This window comes from Pipistrellus hanaki, assembly GCF_964339955.1.
Source record: "Pipistrellus hanaki genome assembly, chromosome: Y".
Lineage (NCBI taxonomy): Eukaryota > Metazoa > Chordata > Mammalia > Chiroptera > Vespertilionidae > Pipistrellus > Pipistrellus hanaki.
Genome location: NC_140525.1, coordinates 4,019,293 through 4,038,536, shown reverse-complemented (window position 1 = coordinate 4,038,536; position 19,244 = coordinate 4,019,293). Strand labels below are relative to the sequence as shown.

At 39.4% G+C, this 19,244-nt stretch overlaps 1 protein-coding gene across 1 annotated transcript in view; it reads right to left on the bottom strand.

Annotated features, from left to right (window-relative positions):
• The window catches only part of LOC311615860 (centriole and centriolar satellite protein OFD1-like), a gene marked incomplete at both ends in the record, with an annotated part of 67,320 nt that overhangs the window by 21,281 nt on the left and 26,795 nt on the right, over positions 1-19,244 (bottom strand). Inside the window, 7 exon segments of the mRNA XM_084871293.1 lie at positions 556-682; positions 5,218-5,401; positions 9,488-9,604; positions 10,132-10,262; positions 11,788-11,977; positions 12,950-13,044; positions 15,347-15,417. Coding sequence (XP_084727419.1) covers positions 556-682; positions 5,218-5,401; positions 9,488-9,604; positions 10,132-10,262; positions 11,788-11,977; positions 12,950-13,044; positions 15,347-15,417 — 915 coding nt within the window.

The window sequence follows — 19,244 nt, the reverse complement described above, 5'->3', positions numbered from 1 at the left end:
CCTTTCATATGGATCAGGCACAGACAGGAATACCACATGTGCCTCAATCCCAGCCTGGGTGACCACCATCCAGCTTCTACATACGTCTACTCCATTCTACTTTAGCAATCAAACCCTATAACCCACTACCAATTCAGTACTTATCTCAATAGACAAAATACAATTTTGTTTGGACTATATGCCAAAATATTTTTAAGTGACTTATTTTGAAGGATTTAAAATTTTTAAATGTGTGAAACTACTTCAAGTTTAAAAATAAATTGAATTTGTATGTTGCTTTTCTATTTCTAACCCAACTCTATTCACAGAACTATGAAAATGCTTACTGCTGCGATGGTGTACAGTGTACACATCAGGTTTAGCAAACAGGGAAAAGTCACTTACTTGCTAAAAGGAATTTTTCCCAAATAATTCAGATGATTACTGAAGATCACGCATCATCTTACAATCTGATTGCAAATTCTTGTGATCTTGAGCTTTACTTTAAAACACAACACAAGTCAGGGTCATGCAGCTAACCAGACTTGGCTGGGCCAATCAAAATGCGTGACTTACTCAGCTTTCTGTTCCAAAAGGTTTGAGACTGAATGGATGGAAAGGCTGTGCCTAGATTCAGTTGCTAAAGGCTGGAGCATTCTTTCAGGACAAGGACTGGAACAAGCAACATGAGATTGGCCTAGACCTAAAGGGCAAAAGGTACAAGGACAAGAATATTACAAATTACACAGCGAAAAAACAACAGAGTTCCTAAGAAGTTTAATTTGGGAGGGGGGGGGAAATATTATCTTTGCAAATATAGTTGAGTATGATGTGCATAATTGATTCACACCATTTTTAAAAAAAATTTATTTTATTGTTTAAAGTATTACAAATAGTAGTACATATATTTCCTTTTATGGCCCACTGACATTCCCCAAGCCTCCATTACCCCTGACATATACCCTCATGCAACCCTCCACCAGTGTCTTGTGTCCATTATATGCATGCATACAAGTCCTTCGGTTGATCTCTTCCCCCTTTCCCCAACACTTCCAGCCTTCTCACTGTAACCTGCCAGTCTGTGCCATGATTCACGAACTCTGTGCCTATCTTTTTATTCATCAGGTTATAATCTTCTCTATTTTCTATAAATGAGTGAGATCATGTGTTATTTTTCTTTCATTGCCTGGCTTATTTCACTTAGCTTAATGCTCTCCAGTTCCATCCAGGCTGCTGCAAATGGTAAGAATCCCTATCTTTTATAGCAGCAGAGTATTCCATTGTATAGATATATCATCATTTTTAATCCACTCATCTGATGGGCATTTAGGCTGTTTCCGAATCTTAGCTATTGTAAATTGTGCTGCTATGAACATAGGGGTGCATATATACTTTAGGAATGGTGTTTCTAATTTCTTGGGGTATATTCCTCGAAAAAGGTTTACTGGGTCATATGGGAGTTCCATTTTTAATTTTTGAGGAAACTTAATACTGTTCTCCACAGTGGCTGTACCAGTCTGCATTCTCACCAGCAGTGCACAAGTGTTTCTTTTTATCCACATCCTCACCAGCACTTATTTACTGCTTTGTGAATGATAGCCATTCTGACAGGTGTGAGATTATATTGCATTGTTGTTTTGATTTGCATCTCTCAGATAATTGTGACTTTGAGGATCTTATCTAATAAAGAGTAATATGCAGATTGACCATTACTCCAACACACAAGAGGAATCTACAAGCAGATCCATGTAGTCAAGGATCCTGCCCCCAAGTGGACACAAGATGGCCACCACAAGATAGCCAGCAGGGGAAGGCAGTTGTGAGGGACCAGGCCTGCAAGGGAGGGCAGTTGTGGGTGATCAGGAAAGCAGGGGAGGGCAGTTAAGGGTGACCAGGCATGCAGGAGATGGTACTTAGGGGCAATCAGGCTGTCAGGAGAGCAGTTAGGCATCAGTCAGTTTGTCATGGGAGTGGTTAGGGGGTGATAGGCTGGCAGGCAGAAGCAGTTGGGGGAATCAAGATGGCAAGCAGGCAAGCAATTGGGAGCCAGCAGTCCTGGATTTTGAGAGGATGTCCCTAGAGGGTTTACAGATTAGAGAGGGAGCAACCCCCCACCCCCATGCACAAATTTCATGCACCAGGCTTCTAGTGTTTTCATATGTCTCTCGGACCTCCTTCTGTCTTCTTTTGAAAAGAATTTAAGTCAGTTGCCCATTTTTTATTGGACCATTTATCTTCCTTTGGTTATGTTGTATGAGTTCCCTGCAAATGTTGAAGATTAAACCTTTATAGTTGATAACATGGGTAAATATGTTTTCCCATACAATGGGCTTTGTTGTTGTTTTGTTGACATTTTCTTTAGCTGTGCAAAAGCTTTTTATTTTCTCTTTAGCTTCCATTGCCCTAGGAGCAGTATTGGTGAAGAAATTGCTGCTTGTAGATTCCTCTAGGGTTTTTATGGTGTCCTATCTTATGTTGAAGTCCTTTAACCATATTGAGTTTGTTTTTATGTACGGTATAAGTTGGTGGTCTAATTTCATTTTTTTGCATGTATCTGTCCAATTTTCCCAATAGTATTTGTTGAAGAGACTGTCTTCACTCCATTGTATGCCCATGCCTCCTCTGTCAAATATTAATTAAGCAGAGTGTTTTGGGTTGATTTCTGGGTTCTTTATTCTATTCCATTGGTCTATGTATCTGTTCTTGTGCCAGTACCAGACTGTTTTGAGAACAGTAGCTTTGTAATACACTTGAAGTCTGGTCTTGAGATCTCATCTACTTTGTTCTTCTTTCTCAGGATTGCTGCAGCTATTATAGGTCTTTTTAAAAAAAAATTCCTGATGAATTTTTGGAAAGTCCATTGTAGCTCTGTGAAATATGCCATTGGTATTTTAATAGGGAGTGAGTGCACTGAATCTATAGATTGCCTTGGGTAGTATAAACATTTTAATGATGTTGATTTTACCAATCCATGAACATGGCATGTTCTTTCATCTGTTTACATCTTCCTATATCACTTTTTTCAGTGTCTTGTAGTTTTCCATGTATAGGTCTTTTACCTCCTCAGTTAGGTTTATTCCTAGATATCTTAAATTTTTGGTGTGATGGTAAATGGGATTGCTTTTTTAGTCTTTAAGTTCACAATTGGTGTATAGAAAGGCCAGAGACTTCTTGGCGTTAATTTTGTATCCTGCTACATTGCTGAGTACATTTATTAAGACTATTGTTGTTGTTGTTGTTTTTTATGTCTTCCGGGTTTTTTATGTACAATATCATGTCATCTACAAACAAGGGCAGTTTTACTTCTTTTCCAATTTAGATACCTTTTATTTCTTCTTCCTGTCTAATCTCAATGGCTAATGCTTCCAGTACTGTGTCCAACAGGAGTAGTGAGAGTGGACATCCCTGTCTTACTCCTGTTCTTAGGAAAAATGGTTTTAAGTTTTTGCCCATTGAATATGATGTTGGTTGTGGGTTTCTGATATATGGCTTTTATTATGTTGAGATGTGATCCTATTTTCACCTTGCTGGGAGTTTTTATCAGGAAAAGGTGTTTGATTATGTCAAATGCTTTTTCTGCATCAATTGATATGACTGTGTGATTTTTACCTCTCAATTTATGTGATGTATGACACTTATTGACTCGTGGATATTGAACCATCCTTGCATTCCTGGGATAAATCCTACTTGGTCATGGTGTATGATCTTTCTGATGTACTGCTGGAGCCGATTTGCTAGAATTTTGTTGAGAATTTTGGCATCTATGTTCATCAGGGATACTGGCCTATAATTAATTCTCTTTCCTTGTGTTGTCTTTATCTGGTTTTGGTATTAGGCTGGTGCTGTCTTTGTAGAAAAACTTGGAAGTGCTCCTACCTCCTGAATTTTTTGGAATAGTCTGAGGAGGATAGGTTTTAGTTCTCCCTTGAATGTTTGATATAACTCCCCTGTGAAGCTGTCTGGCCCTGGGCTTTTAAAAATTTTCTGGAAGATTTTTGATGACTGCTTCAATTTCTTCCAAAGTTATTGGCCTATTGAGGTGTTTAGATTCTTCCTGATTGAGTTTAGGAAGGTTGTATTTTTCTGTGAGTATGTCTATTTACTCCAGGTTGTCCAGTTTGTTGGAATAGAGTTATTCATAGTATTTTTGTAACAATCCTTTGTATTTCTGTAGAGTCTGTTATTTCTCCCTTCATTTCTGATTTTGTTTATTTGGGTCCTCTGTTTGCTTCTTGGCGAGCCTGGCTACAGGTTCATCAATCTTGTTTATCCTTTCAAAAAAACAGCTTTTTGTTTTAATATTTTGTATTGTGTTTTTGGTCTCTGTCATTTATCTCCACTCTGATATTTACTATTTCCTTTTTTCTGCTTACACTAGGCTTTTCTTGTTGTTCTCTTTCTAACTCTTTGGGGTTTTAGGGTTAGATAACTTACAACCATTGTTTGGTTTTTGGGGGTAGGCTTGTAGAGCTATGAACTTCCCTCTCAAAACTGCTTTCATTGTATACCATAGATTTTGGATTGTTCTTTTCATTGTTGCTTGTTGCCATGATATCACTCATAGGATTAATAAAACTAATCAGTAGTAAGGGCAAAGACATTGACTGTAATTCTCTGAACACATCTGTAAGCCTAGCAAAATGGTGGAACTTGTTCTATCCCGTTGCCTACCACAACCCTTTGCGATAGAGGAGAAGTCTCTGATAAGCAGGCAACCATAGGCTCAGTGAGGACAAACCTATTCAGGCTAAAGACTTCCTAGGCCCAGCAAGCACAGGCTTTCTCCGCCTTCTTGCTGTTTAGGGCTCTCACTCTTACTCAGATGAGAGGACCATGCAAGACCTGAAAACTTTTCTGCAGTAGCTTACCTTCCAAAAACATTTCATCATCAAGGCTTCATTTAGCAAGGGGAGTGAAAGAGAGGCATCTGTCAGAGCCTGTGCAGAGCTGTGAGCGCGCACTGCCCAGCACTTCTGCCATGCTGCCTTCTTTCTCAAAAGTACATCTTTCTGAGGAATCTGAAACGATGCTCAAGAGTTTCTTGCAAATGTGGGGAGGCAGGCTCTTGAATGTTAGTGGGCTTCTAGCAATAGAGAGAGTACTGACTAGTACTCTGATTCTCTGATAGTAATCTAAGAGAGCTTTTTCTAAGTAATCAATCTCTTGCTCTAGCTCTTTTATTCTTGCCTTGGTGTGGTTACAAATGCAAGGTAAGAATCGGGGAGCAACCAACTGTACTTGTATCTGGATAATTTATGATCCTTGGTGTAACTGTGTCTGCCATCAGCTTTTCCTGTTTAAGAAGATTTTTCAATAAATCCCTGCTTGTTTCACCATTAGGAGACATCATAAATCCATTGCCAGAACGATGGAATAGAGATGGCTTTGGATTGTAGCAGACTTCGTTTTCCAGAGCTGCAGACTACACAAAGATAATGTGACTAATAAGCAGAGAAAAAAATTCAAGTATGCTTGAGAATTTAAAAAATAAATGAAAGGATGTAGTAATAAGAGCAAACATGCACACTAAGTAATTTATGAAGCCACAATAATTCTAATTACTTATTAGCATTTATTTAGAGCATTTATGTACCAGTTATAACTTCATAGACTTTGCTTTTAGGCCTTTTTTCAATCCTCATTCAAAGATATATTTTCCATTGAAGAGTGAAAGGGAAAGTAGAGGAACAGGGAGAGAGAAGAGAAACATCCATATGAGAGACACCTCAACTGGTGCCTCCCACATGCACCACAAACCAGGGATGGTGAGCAAACCCACAACTGAGGTATATACACTTGACAGAAAATGGAGCCTACCACCTTTTTGGCTGCACGCCATTGCTCTAACAATTGAACAGAGCCAGCCAAAGCTAGGCCTTCCTTCTTAATGCATGATATTACTTCACAATCCATGATCCACAATCTTAAACTCCAAAAAGCTCTTGAGAACTGAAAACATATTCATAATTTATTTGATAACAAAGTCTAGGCACACCTAAATTCACTTTGTTGATAAACTTGACCTGAACTGATGCAAACCCATTCATTACTTTTATTTATTCTACTCAGCATGGACAGTCACATATTTGACTGCAAACATGATTCACTAAAGAATGCTGACCCAGAATCCCCAGGGTTGTGACAAAACCAGTATAGGGCCCAATCTACCTATACTAATAAAAGCCTATGTGGTCGTCACACCCTCATAATCCATCAGCAGGAGTCTACTAGTGCAGCATGCACACACAGATGGGTGGGGACTTGAGGCTGTGTGTACAAGGTGGAGCCTGGGGGCTCCATGTGACAAGCCTGGGATGCAGCAGTCTTTTCGCAGCAAGGGTTCAGGAATTTGGAGAAGGAGCTGAAGCATAAATAGTACACTAATCAAGAAATATAAATTTAGAAGGCATGGAGGAAAGCCAGACGAAAACTAGCTCTCTAGTGGACTGGTTCACCATTATCTCTGGACCTACGACTTTTTATTCACACATTTTTTCCCTTTAGCAAAGCAAACACACATATTCAAGATAAGGTTTGGTAAATAGTAAAAGATTATCAGGTTAGGGGAATTGCTTTCAGCCATTCAGCAAGCAACAGGTAATGAGCAGATTTTCAGCCCTGCTGAATATCAAAGCCCATCAGCCTTCTGGCATACTTCTCACATTTATTATAACCTACTGGTCTTAGCCTCCAGCATTGGAGGTCCTGTGGCCCTGCACACCATGGATGTGGGGCCCCTGGCTCTAGCCTATCTCTTTGGGACAAGCCATCGAGGAGCCCCGAATGGGTGGGAGGGACCTACCTCTTTGGGGCGTTCGACTGCAGGGATTCAGCACTGTGGAGTCCCCCTCCCCGAATGCAGGTATTTCATGCACCAGGCTTCTAGTCTGTAATAAAATAAAATAAAATAAACCGAATGTGTTAATTAGACCAGACAACCAAACAACCTTCTAGGCATTCTTTGGACAACCTTCTGGATGAAGCTATGGCTAGGAGGGTTGAGGCAAACAATCGCAGCTGCAAGGACTGAGCCCTTTGCACAAATTTCATGCAGTGGGCCTCTAATTTTCAGATAAGGGCGTGAGGATCTTCAACCACAAAAGGCTAACAACTCTGCTCCTCCCACATTACAATTGGAGAGCTGAGGCTGGGTCATACAGGTAGGGAGCTGTACAGATGCTTGGGCATCCTAAGCAAAACCAAAACATGCACAGCCAATATTGTCACTATTCCTCTCCAGCAATGCCTCAAGGGCAATGCCTGTGTTTGAAAGGGTTCCATCCTAAACTATTTTTCATCATTCAAGACCACTGTATTTCAGCTGAGGGCAGTTTGACAAATAGACTTGAGAGAAAATAAGGAACAGGAAGGAATCAAGAGATAAAAGTAAAACTAGTGTAGAAGATGGGATTGGAACTGAGGAGGAGAGAGCACAAATGGGGGAACTTAGGGAGGCTCGGGACCAGGAAATTTGGAAACCAGTTCAACTGCTAACACAAAGAAACTTCCTTTTGAGCTTTGTATCTCAGCTTCAGTACACTTGTTCTGAAGCAGGAAGGGGCAGATAGTATGCATCCTCAAGGGAACACATGAAGTAACATGATAGCAGTAATACTTCTGAGTACCTGATGTGTTCCACTCAATTGAGATCCATCTCATTTTGCCTTCTTCAACCATGACAAAGAAGGTATTCATATCCCCGTTGCAATGAGGAAACTAAAATCCAAGTGTAGCTGGAAAAATCACTGGGTAAATTTCCTCAACATTAGTGGAAGTGGGTAACTCTTGTAATATCACCAGAAAAAGACTTTTCTAAGATTCCCACACGGTAGAATGAATGGATTTTATTGGCATGCAATTATATTTTTTGATTTGCACAGTTCAATATCCCTTAACCTAGTCCTGAAAAGGGTGCAGATGGGGTCCAGGAGAATCAAAAAAGTAGGGCCAGTATCCAGAGTGTCCATTCTATGGTGGATCAGTATACAATTTAGCATCAGGCTACATTTGGTCCATCAGCACATTGTGTGAAGTACAAGGAGTTAAGAACACCATAAGCTGGGAATCCGAGCAGCAAGTAAGAGAGAGGGCCTTCTTTGTTCAGGAGCTTAAATATTAAATATTCCTATATTTGCACTAGCATGCCTATTTCTGGCTACTAACTTGTTCCCAGGTTTGACTGACATGTAAGCATCATGAAGACCTTACTGAGCTTGTGTTTATAGTCTATATTGCCTTCTCACAGTGATCTTCAGGGAATAAACTTGGAGACTATTAACTGCAACTCCCTGGGAAAGCTGTATAAATGGCATGTCTCTATTATCTAATCTTCCCTTTACTCCTTTCCTGTTAATAACCAGGTTATTATGATGATTATTACAAAGACATTAAATGTATCCAAGGTTAATTAATGACTTAAAAATTGAGGTGCCTAAAACAAAAATATTATATATAATCAATGTGATTATCTACCTATCTATCTATCTAACTATTTGAAAGCCTACAGGTCTACCAATCACTATGGCATGCACTGACCACCATGGGGCAGACACTCAACACAGGAGCTGCCCCCGGTTGTGCATCCACTCCCACTCAGCTGACTGACCTATCCCGGAGGCCAACCAGCCAGCAGCAGCTGACTGACCTATCTCGGAGGCCAACCAGCCAGCAGCAGCAGCCACTCACTCCCTCAATAGTTCTGCAGATCCAATCTCTGGAGAACAAAGTCAGGCATCAGTGGACCAGCACAGCACAGCGTCACTGGCCTCTTGGAAGTTGGCCTCAGGCACCACAGCCCAGCCGCTTCCCCTCCCTAAATATTCCACAATGAAGAAATCTTGTCAATCTGCACAAACATCAGGGATAAATCTGGATCCCGATGAGGCAAGGGTGTCCCACTACCTGCCTGGAGCGCCAGTCGCATCCTTTACCCCTACCCCAAATCCTTTTGGGACAGGCACCAGATGCAGGTGAGCAGCCTAAAGCAGACAAGCCTCTCCTGATCAGGACTAACTGAGCACGAGCCTGCGGCAGGCGCAGCAGGGTCAGGATGAGTGTGAGCAGTAGGCAGTAGCAGTAGTGATGGACTGCCAGTTTCAGCCCAATCTCCACGGGTCAAACCAAGAGACCCCCACCCATACAGTAATTCATGCACTAGGCCTCTAGTGTGACATAAGTCACTCTGCTTCTCACATATTTAACTCATCTCTCAAGGAACAGGTAAAGTCCCTAAAGGGTCAGATTGCTCTTATTATCAAGGTAATAAATATAAAAGTAAAACCAAGATCCATGAATTTGGGGACCTCTGTGCCATCATACCTTTCTTATTTGGGGTTTGAGGCTCTCCCAAGCCACAGGAACCTATAAAAGCAAGTCACATTAGCTGATGACTGGTTGGTATTTCTGAAATGGACAGAGTTTTTACTTCTAAGATGACATTTCTTTGGCTTTTCCCCTACCACGAGAATTACTAAAATTTCAATAAGAATCATTACATTTTCATATATACCAGAAGTTTTACATATACATTTTTGAGGCACAATTTTAAATCAGCCACCTGCATAGTTAATCTCTTTACAGAGGCATCATAATCTAATATCTGGGCCTTCAGCTTTGCATTCTCAATCTAAAAAAAAAATTAAAGAAGGGAAAGAAATCAATGTAAAAGAAATCCCAGGCCACTTCAAAAGGGACAAGACTTTTATCGGGTTTATTCTCTTTTCCGTTTTGCCCATTCCAAGCAGCTTTATGTCTGTAGCCCACAGGTCCGTAGGAAACAACAGAGCACACAATCAAGTTTGCCACCGCCCTTTGCACTTATCTCACAGAACAGCTCTGTAAGGCATGAGGCAGATACCAGAGGGTCAACAGTTCTAAGTTATAGAGCAAGAATCAAGACACTACTAAAGGGCACAATCAAAACTGGGACAATTTTACTTATGAGTTTGCTTTCCTTGGGATTTTATTACTGATATGAACAGAGTTATATCATCACTCAAGCATTTCTCAGGTGAAAAGGTTATCTTAGAATAGTGGGGAAATAATTTTTTATGTTAAATCCAATCTGATTTACATTGGTATGACATATACCAAGCTTACATGTGTACACAGTGGACCAGACTAACACCTGATCAAATACAGATCATTACTCACTTCACTTTGCAGCCGTCTATGCAGAGCCTCCTTGTGAGTTTCAAACTTCTTATGCCGCAACATGATAGTAGCTTCCACTTTCTTCAACTGTTTCTGCAAATTTACCAGTGCAGGAGATAACTGAGCTATACCTAAGAAGGTAAAAAAGCCTGGTGATTATCAACAGTAAGTTTTTTCATTTCACTTAACAAAAGCAGCTAAAGATATTTTAAATTGTTCTTTCTTTTCTTTGTAATTATTAATCTCATATTAAAGGACTAAGAGCACAAATTTCAGAAGAACTTAAAGCATGCAAATACAAAATTCACTACTCTTTCTAATCCAAATTAAAAATAATGGGTTTTTTTTCTAACCCTCTAATTGACCTGAAAGTGTAGCCCTCTACCAAAATCGAACTACCCCTAGATCTAATCTGATCTGTTCACCAGTCAGCAACACTAGGGGTTGAAGCAGGCATCAGATGGAGTTCCACCATTTCAGTCACTGCAGAACCCTTTGAAGCAGTTGTTCTCAACCTTTCTAATGCCGTGACCCTTTAATACAGTTCCTCATGTTGTGGTGACCCCCAACCATAACCTTATTTTCGTTGCTACTTCATAACTGTAATTTTGCCACTGTTATGAATCGTAATGTAAATATCTGTAGTTTCCAATGGTCTTAGGCTCTACAGCAGTGGTTCTCAACCTGTGAATCGCAATCCACTGGTTGAGAACCGCTAGCAGGGTCACCTAAGACCATTGGATATTTACATTACGATTCATAGCTGTGGCAAAATTACAGTTATGAAGTAGCAACAAAAATAATATTATGCTTGGGGGTCACCACAACATGAGGAACTGTATTAAAGGGTTGAGGTATTAGAAAGGTTGAAAACCACTGTTCTAAAGGGTGATTCATGTAGTTTAGTCACTAACGGTGGTGTAGTTCTTTGGGCTAGTAATGGGGCCATGTCGTTAACTCCTTGAGCCCACAGTAGGAGTGGAGAACCTTTTCTCTGCAAGGGCCAAATGATTATAACATCATTTGCAGGTCATACAAAATTATCAACTTAAAAATTAGTTTCTATATTTGATCAAACATTTAATTAATTCACCCCTAAAGCCTTGGCAGGGCCAGACCAAAAGATTTTATGCGTCTTCTATGGCCTATGGGCAGGACAGTCCCCACCCCTGGCCAGAAGATCAGGGAGAGAAGAATTCCAAAAATTGGGAGAGAAAGATCTGGCACAAGCACAGAGCAATGGTGAGAGATCATCCCGTAAACATTGGGCCAGCCCACGGCCAATATACTCAGTGGAGATGGGAGTGCAATGATGGAGAGGGAATAACAACCTCCCTCACTCTCGCCCATCCAAGTACTAACCAGGCCCGACCCTGCTTAGCTTCCGAGATCAGACGCACTCTCTCATTCCTCCTTCTCAGTGGCCAAACCTGAGCAGCAGAGGGTGAGGGAAGATTTGTACAATCCAGAGCAGCAGATTAGTAGTTTAAAAATACTTCTTAGTGACACAAATAATATACAACAGCAAGCAAAAAGGAAGTAACTTCAAATTGAAAATCTTAATTTCATAAAATTTTCCTGATTGAAACCTTCCTTACAAGTACAAAGCATAGTTTCATGAATTACAAATACAAGTAAACCAGGAAAAAGACATACAGTTTAAGAGATAGAAGTTTTCATTTGTGCTCTCTTCCACTTGTTGCTTAAGTAATTTATTTTGAGCGTGAAGCTCTAATTTCTCTTCTTTTAGAAGTGAATAGTCACTCATCTCTTTCATCTTTTCATTCAGCAGGTGGTTTTGATTGGTTATTTCCAAGAACTGGGCCTTGAGAGATTCGAGCTCAAGCTGGAATTGAAAAAAGAAAAAAAAAAAGTGCATTTGAACAGTTACTGAAGTATAGCTTCAGTACATAAAAACTGGCAGTCTGCTGTAAGAGGGGAGTCATAATATAAGTAAGATCACTGGACAGAGACTCATTCTCTGAAGTGGTAAGAGCCTGATTCCAACAAGGAACCTCATATTTTGCCCTGGAGGGGGCGGGGTAAGTTCATCCAACCTTATACTTATACAGAATCCTGGCCTACAAAGCAGGTGCTTCTGATTAAGTTTGTTACCTGTTTTCCAGATACTACAACTAAAGTCCCAACAGCAATGTTTTTAAATATGAAAAGCTGAGTTATCACAAACATGCTGTGGTGCTTTCCTTTTTTATATACATCTCATGTTTACATACAAATGTCTACAATGTTCTCAAATAAATAGGTCATTACAGCTGCCAAAATACATTTTATGTGCAGGATATATCCAGGTATATCAAGTTCCAGCTCTAACCTTCAGAGAGCACATGTGATGAACAGAAGGAAAATAAAGTGGCATGTGAAAAACGCATCTTATTCTGTTTTAACCTGTAAGATCCTGATGTAATGACAGGAATGTTCACTTTCTGCTGATGGAAGGAAGAAGAGACTGAAGAAGGAACTAAAAGCACTGGCCACCTGCTCTGGGCTAAGCAAGCACATGTTAGCTCACCATGGAACCTCAATCACACATATTTAAGGAACTTGTTTGAGGCACACAAGCAGGAAGGGAGAGACACAGATAAAGTAGGACTCCAGGACCCAAAGGACATATTTCCCATGCTTCCCTATGAGACTAAGAGTGAAAGGAAAAACTATTAAATTACCTTAAATGGGGCCATCACCTTCTTAGTCATAAAATAAACAGTCTAAACACATCAAGCTAAATAATGTATGACTGAAATTAAAATTTCATATACTGCTAACATCAATTTCAAAAACCAATAGGCCTAGCAATTACCTCAAGTTCTTTTACCCGGGTTGCAGAATCATTCAAAACTTCTTCCTGTTTTGAATTGTCAGCCACGGGCGGCTCTTGCAAAAGAATAGCATCTTCTGAAAGAGAAAGCCAACCAAGTAAAATCATGTTTTTCTAGTCAATAAAAACTCATTTAAGAATTTATGGACAATGTCAGATCTAATGACTGTTATTTCATCATCTAAAAGAGCAGGTGTCAGAGTAAAAACCCAGTAGGGAAAGCAAGAAATAAGCCCTATTTTCCAATAGGTGATGGGAAGTCTTAATGGTTATGTATGTGGTGAACTTCCTTCCATTACACATACTAACCAGTCCCAACAGACCCTCATGCCCAAAGATCTGAATTTCTGTAAATACAAAGATTTGTCTTATGATTTTGTCGCTATTTCATCATTTCCACTTCATTTAATATGAGTCTATGCAGATACATCATAAAAAAATTATCTGACTACACGATGGTACTAATTCTTAAAGAAATATTAATCTAGTCTCCACAAGAGACTAGGCGTCCTTATGGGTCTTTATCAAGTACCCAGCTCTGGTTTATTCCAAGAAGTCCTTTGAAATTTCCACTTAAGTTCAACTTCTTTTCATAGGCAAGTTTCTAGAAATATATTATCCTACTTCTCAGGTTAAGGTCATTTTTGACATGTAAAATTAAAAGAACAAAATAATGGTTAATTTTGTAGTAACAATAAATGTAAGCTATATATGTGTGTGTGCGTGTGTGTGTCTGTGTGTGTGTGTGTGTGTGTGTGTGTAAAATATCAAGAAATTGAAAAATTATTCAACTTTGCTACTCCTGGGTTAGTTATAAAACAGTTTAGGAAGTTATCTCAGGTAAAAATACCATGAGGTGCCCTAACCAGTTTGGCTCAGTGGATGGAGTGTTGGCCTAAGGATTGGGGGGTCCTGGGTTCAATTCCAGTCAAGGGCATATAAAATACCATGAGGCATAAAAATATATTACAAATATGCCCTAGCCCACTAGTCAGCAAACTCATTAGTCAACAGAGCCAAATATCAACAGTAAGACGATTGAAATTTCTTTTGAGAGCCAAATTTATACACTTAAACTTCTTCTAACACCACTTCTTCAAAATGGACTCGCCCAGGCCGTGGTATTTTGTGGAAAAGCCACACTCAAGGGGCCAAAGAGTAGCATGTGGCTCACGAGCTGCAGTATGCCAACCATGGCCCTAGCAAGTTTGGCTTGGTGGATGGAGCATCAGCCTGGATACTGAAGGGTCCCAGGTTCCATACCGGTCAAGGGCACATGCCTGGTTGCAGGCTCGATCCCCAGTGGGCTGCGTGCAGGATGCAGACAATCAATGATTCTCTCTCTTCATTCATGTTTCTCTCTCTCTCTCTCCTTCTTTCCTTCCTCTTTGAAATCAGTAAAAATATATTAAAAGAACTGAAAAAAAAAAAAAGGAACCAGGGAATGAAGAAGATAAAATTTTCCATGAATAAAAATGAAGTCTCTCATGATTAAAAACCACAATGAGATACCACCTCCCATTTGTCAGAATGGCTATTATCAATAAATTGATAAATAATAAGTGCTGGCCAAGATGTGGAAAAAAGGGAACCCGCATACACTGTTGGTGAGAATGCAGTTTGATGCAGCTACTATGGAATAACAGTGTAGAATTACTCCCCGCAAAAATAAATAAATAGTAAGAGCAGCCATATAATCTAATAATTCTACTTCTCGGTATATGTAAAAAACAACAACACACTAACTTGAAAAGACAAACAAATGCACCCCTATATTCACTGCAGCATTACTAGTAACGGACTAGATTTGGAAGCAACCTAGACTACCATCAATAGATGGATATATGGATAAAGAAGATGTGGTATATTACTCAGCCATAGAAATGAATAAAATCTTGCCATCTCTGACAACATGGGTGAACCTAGAGGGTTTTATGGTGAAGTAAGTCACAGAGAAACACAAATATCCCATGGTTTAACTTATATGTGGGATCTTAACAAATAAAAACAAAACAAGAGCAACAAAAAACAGGCACATAAATATAAGTAACAAGCAGGTCCTGGCTAAAGGGGAGAAAGAAAAGTAACTTGGGGAAGAAAAACCTCCTGATTATCCTACTTCTTCTCAGGTTAAGGTCATTTTTGACATGTAAAATTAAAAGAACAAAATAATGGTTAATTTTGTAGTAACAATAAATGTAAGCTATATATGTGTGTGTGTGTGTGTGTGTGTACATATATGTATATGTATATATGTGTGTGATACACACACACACACAGATATATTTATATATTTAAATTTATAACAGGCCCAATTTAGGGAGCTAATAACCTATGTCAGAAATTTAAAAATGCAGCTTCCTTCTCCCCAAGAATCACCTTTATTCTTCCTGTCCTCTTCAACCAGTTTAGTTCTATTGAAGTAGTCATCCTTTAGTCCATGTTGATACCTGCGAATCAGAATGACTAAAATGAGTTTCTTGTCACTTTCCTGGACAGATTACTATCAATGTAAGGGTTTCTGTGGCACCTGGGTATCTAAGGGCATGAACATGGCCATGCATAACTTCAAGGATTCGCAGTAATAAAGCCAGAGATCCATATTCTGAATATAAAACTTGCTACAATCCTATAAATTGATCACCAAAACTCAGGTTATTGTGAGGTTACTGAGAACAATTATTCCATGGTGGTCTGGATTGGCACACAAAAGTAAATTAAGTTCAATTTATACCGGTACAACTGACTCTAAATCTCAAGAGATAAGAAGTCAGTCACATCCACCTGCCTTGCCCTGGCCCCTTCTACCCCCCAGAAGAACTTTTGCCTCAAGGTTGGGCAGTGTTCAGAGCCAATTTTGACTACCTTCACGTCTGGGTTAGAAATACCAAAAGCACACTTTCAAGAAGTTTTACGTATATCCACCAACTGCCACTAGTAGACGTTTCAGTTAAGGAAAGAGAAGCACTCCTGTGGCAAGTATCCTGTGACTCTAATCCCTGCTAAAATCATAGAGGGTCGCACACCAGACAACACCAAACGGTTCATGATCTGCGAGGCAGTGGAAAGTTAACATACACATTTATTCATTCATTTATTCCTAAAGGTTTAACAATTACAGACATGTCAGTGTGTGCTATAACACTCGAGAAGCTGACGTACTACATGTAGAGATAACACCCATCATTTCAAAATTGATATATGGAAAGGTACTATATTTTTAAATTATAATTATTTTAAAGAATAAGCTCAAGAAACCTTGGCAAGTACTATGTAATGTGATATCATGACAAATTATGGTCAAGACAGTAAAAAGAGGCCATTTATTAAGACATAGTTGAATCATACCTTCACCAAGAATTCATGTACTCAATTAATATTATATGAACACTGAGCACTGTAAAGTTACCATATGGGCTTAATGTGTGCACTGAGATGTTAATCCCTGCAACACGTTAAAACTCATATTATAGAAAAGTCATATTAACTATAGTTATATTTCCTTTCCTTATATAATATTTTTTTCTTCATTGTTAATTTTCATTTATTTCTTTTGATTCTGGCATTGCATAATCTCAGAGGAATACAGGGCACATGTTCCCTGACAAACATTATAACCACTAGCAGAATAATTTATAAATTGCCAGACACCTCCATCTTAGTAGCAAGAGGGATTAGGGCACATACAGGAGGCAACAGATCGATGTTTCTCTCTCATGTTGATTTTTTATCTGTCTCTCTCCTTTCCTCCCTAAAATTATTTTTTTAACTTGATTTTTTTAAAAATAGATCAACCACTTTTATAGCTCATTTGTGTGAGCTGAGCAACTCACAGGGTGCCAGAAAATGAAAGCAAATACAGACCCTCAATACATGTTAGAAAAGCTACAAATAACAAAGAACAGAGGCTGCTATTCTCTGTACTGTAACTCTGTAAAACTATCTTAAATACTCATGGAAAAGGCTTGTCAATGAAAACACACATTTTTAACCTGTTAACCGAGCGGGACCTATAAATAAGTCAAACATAAACAATATCGGGAACGGGTAGATACGTCCTTGAAATATATGTTGTAATCTTTATTTTTTGTAATCTTTATTTTTAAAATATTTTATTGATTTTTTACAGAGAGGAAGGAAAGGGGAGGGATAGAGAGTTAGAAATATCGATGAGATGAGAGAGAAACATCGATCAGCTGCCTCTTGCACACCCCCCACTGGGGACGTGCCGGCAACCAAGGTACATGCCCTTGACCGGAATCGAACCCGGGACCGACGCTCTATCCACTGAGCCAAACCGGTTTCGGCTATTTTTTGTAATCTTTATCATTGTTTGTAAAATTTATAATTTTTTAATTCGACGTGTCCATTTATTTTTGTCGGTATTCTTTTCTATTTTTTTTTTTTGTAATTTTGTATTTTCCTTTGTGCTTTATATATAAATAAACAAAAAATATATTTTTTTTTCATTTATTTTCATTAAGTATAAATAAATAAAAATAACATGAAATTACGTCCTAGTGAGAGAGTACGCGCCCGTTACAGGTCGTGTCGTTAAAAAGGGAACTCCCCGGTTAACAGGTTAAAACACTTATCACCATAAAACGTTGTCTTATCTATTTCACTACTGTTGCCATATTTCCATCAACTTAATTCAAACATATTACTTATTTAAGAACACCAAACACTTTCTTTAGAATTTTATTCTTGAGCTTTTAGTCACAGGTCTCCTCCATGCTCTTTATATTTAGGCTCCTGTCTCCTAAGTGCATCAGCCACACTTTTACAATTTTCTTCTGTAGCCTCTGATATTAGCAAAAATATAAAAAGTAAATTAAAAAAATTGTAATACCTGAAGTAAAGACTTTAGGAGGAAAAACAACATAATTTTAGCTCCACCAGCTAAAACTGTTACGTGATTATCACTGCTGGGAAGTAAATAGAAAGAGCCAGAGTCCTCGATCTATCCCGTGAACTAACCAAGTTACGTGGGATCTGAAGTAGCAGATGGAGAGGCATGGTGGCACCAGGGTGCAAGGAGTGTGCAAGTTTCAAGACCAAAGTTCTTTTTCATTGAAGATGATCAACTCTTAAAAAATGGTTGCAGGTACCTAACGGCCATAATAAATTAAGTTAGGTTATTTCTGTGAGATTTAACTGATTAGCTTTGGCATTTAATAACCTAGTGATTGAATACTAAAGAGTGCTGAATAGAAAAAGATTGATGGGTCAATCAGAATTTCCAAATACTGAAGAAAGGAATTGTCTTCCCTTAGATTGAGCCAGGGAAAGTGTTAGGGAATGTTGACCATTCCAAACAAAGGCTAAAAGCTTTATCTGTTAGCACCCTCTGCTGACTAATATGTAAAGCAAAGCAGCAGTGAATTACACTTATTAGCTTACTAGACACCTGGTGCATGAATTCGTGAATGAGTGGAGTGCCTCCAACAGGCCAACAATGGGGGATCATCATCTCACCTAGTCCCGATTGGGGCAGGTGGCCAGGGAGGAACTGCAAGGGCAAGTCCAGTCCCGATTCGCCTGGTCCTGATTGGCCAGTCCCCATCATCAAGCTAACCCGGTTAGAACATGTGTCCCCTGGTAGTTAGTACAATCATAGCAACCGATCAGTTGACCTCTCAGTCAGATACTTAGCATATTACAGATAGATAGATGATAGATAGATAGATAGATAGAGAAATAGAATGAAACAAACTAACTCACTCACTCATGGGGCAGAATGCTCAATACACACTTACCCTCCAGCCCCTGGTCCTACAAGGCTCTGGCACCCTCTTCAGCTGCCACACAAACTAAACTGCATTGTGTGCATGGAAACCCTTTGTAGGCTCCAGGAGTGTGTGCTACTTCACTGTAGTTCTGATTACCCAACATAAGGAAAGACACCCTCATTATCAGGTAACACCATCAGAGTAAGACCCCTGCTCAGCCTTCTGCAGTGGTTTTAAACAGGCCATGGCCAACCTAGATGGTTTGGCTCAGTGGATAGAGCCACAGCCTGTGGACTGGAGGGTCCTGGGTTCAATTCTGGTCAAGGGCACATTCCTGAGTTACAGGTTCAACCCCCAGTAGGGGCATGTGGGAGGCAGCAGGTCAATTCTCTCTCATCATTGATGCTTCTATCTCTCTCTGCCTTTCTCTCTGAAATCAATAAAAATATATTAACAAAAATAAAAAATAGGCCATGAATCAAACTTCACTGCTCTCCTTCCATCCAGTCTCCTCACACCCTCTTTTGTCTTCACACACCCACTAC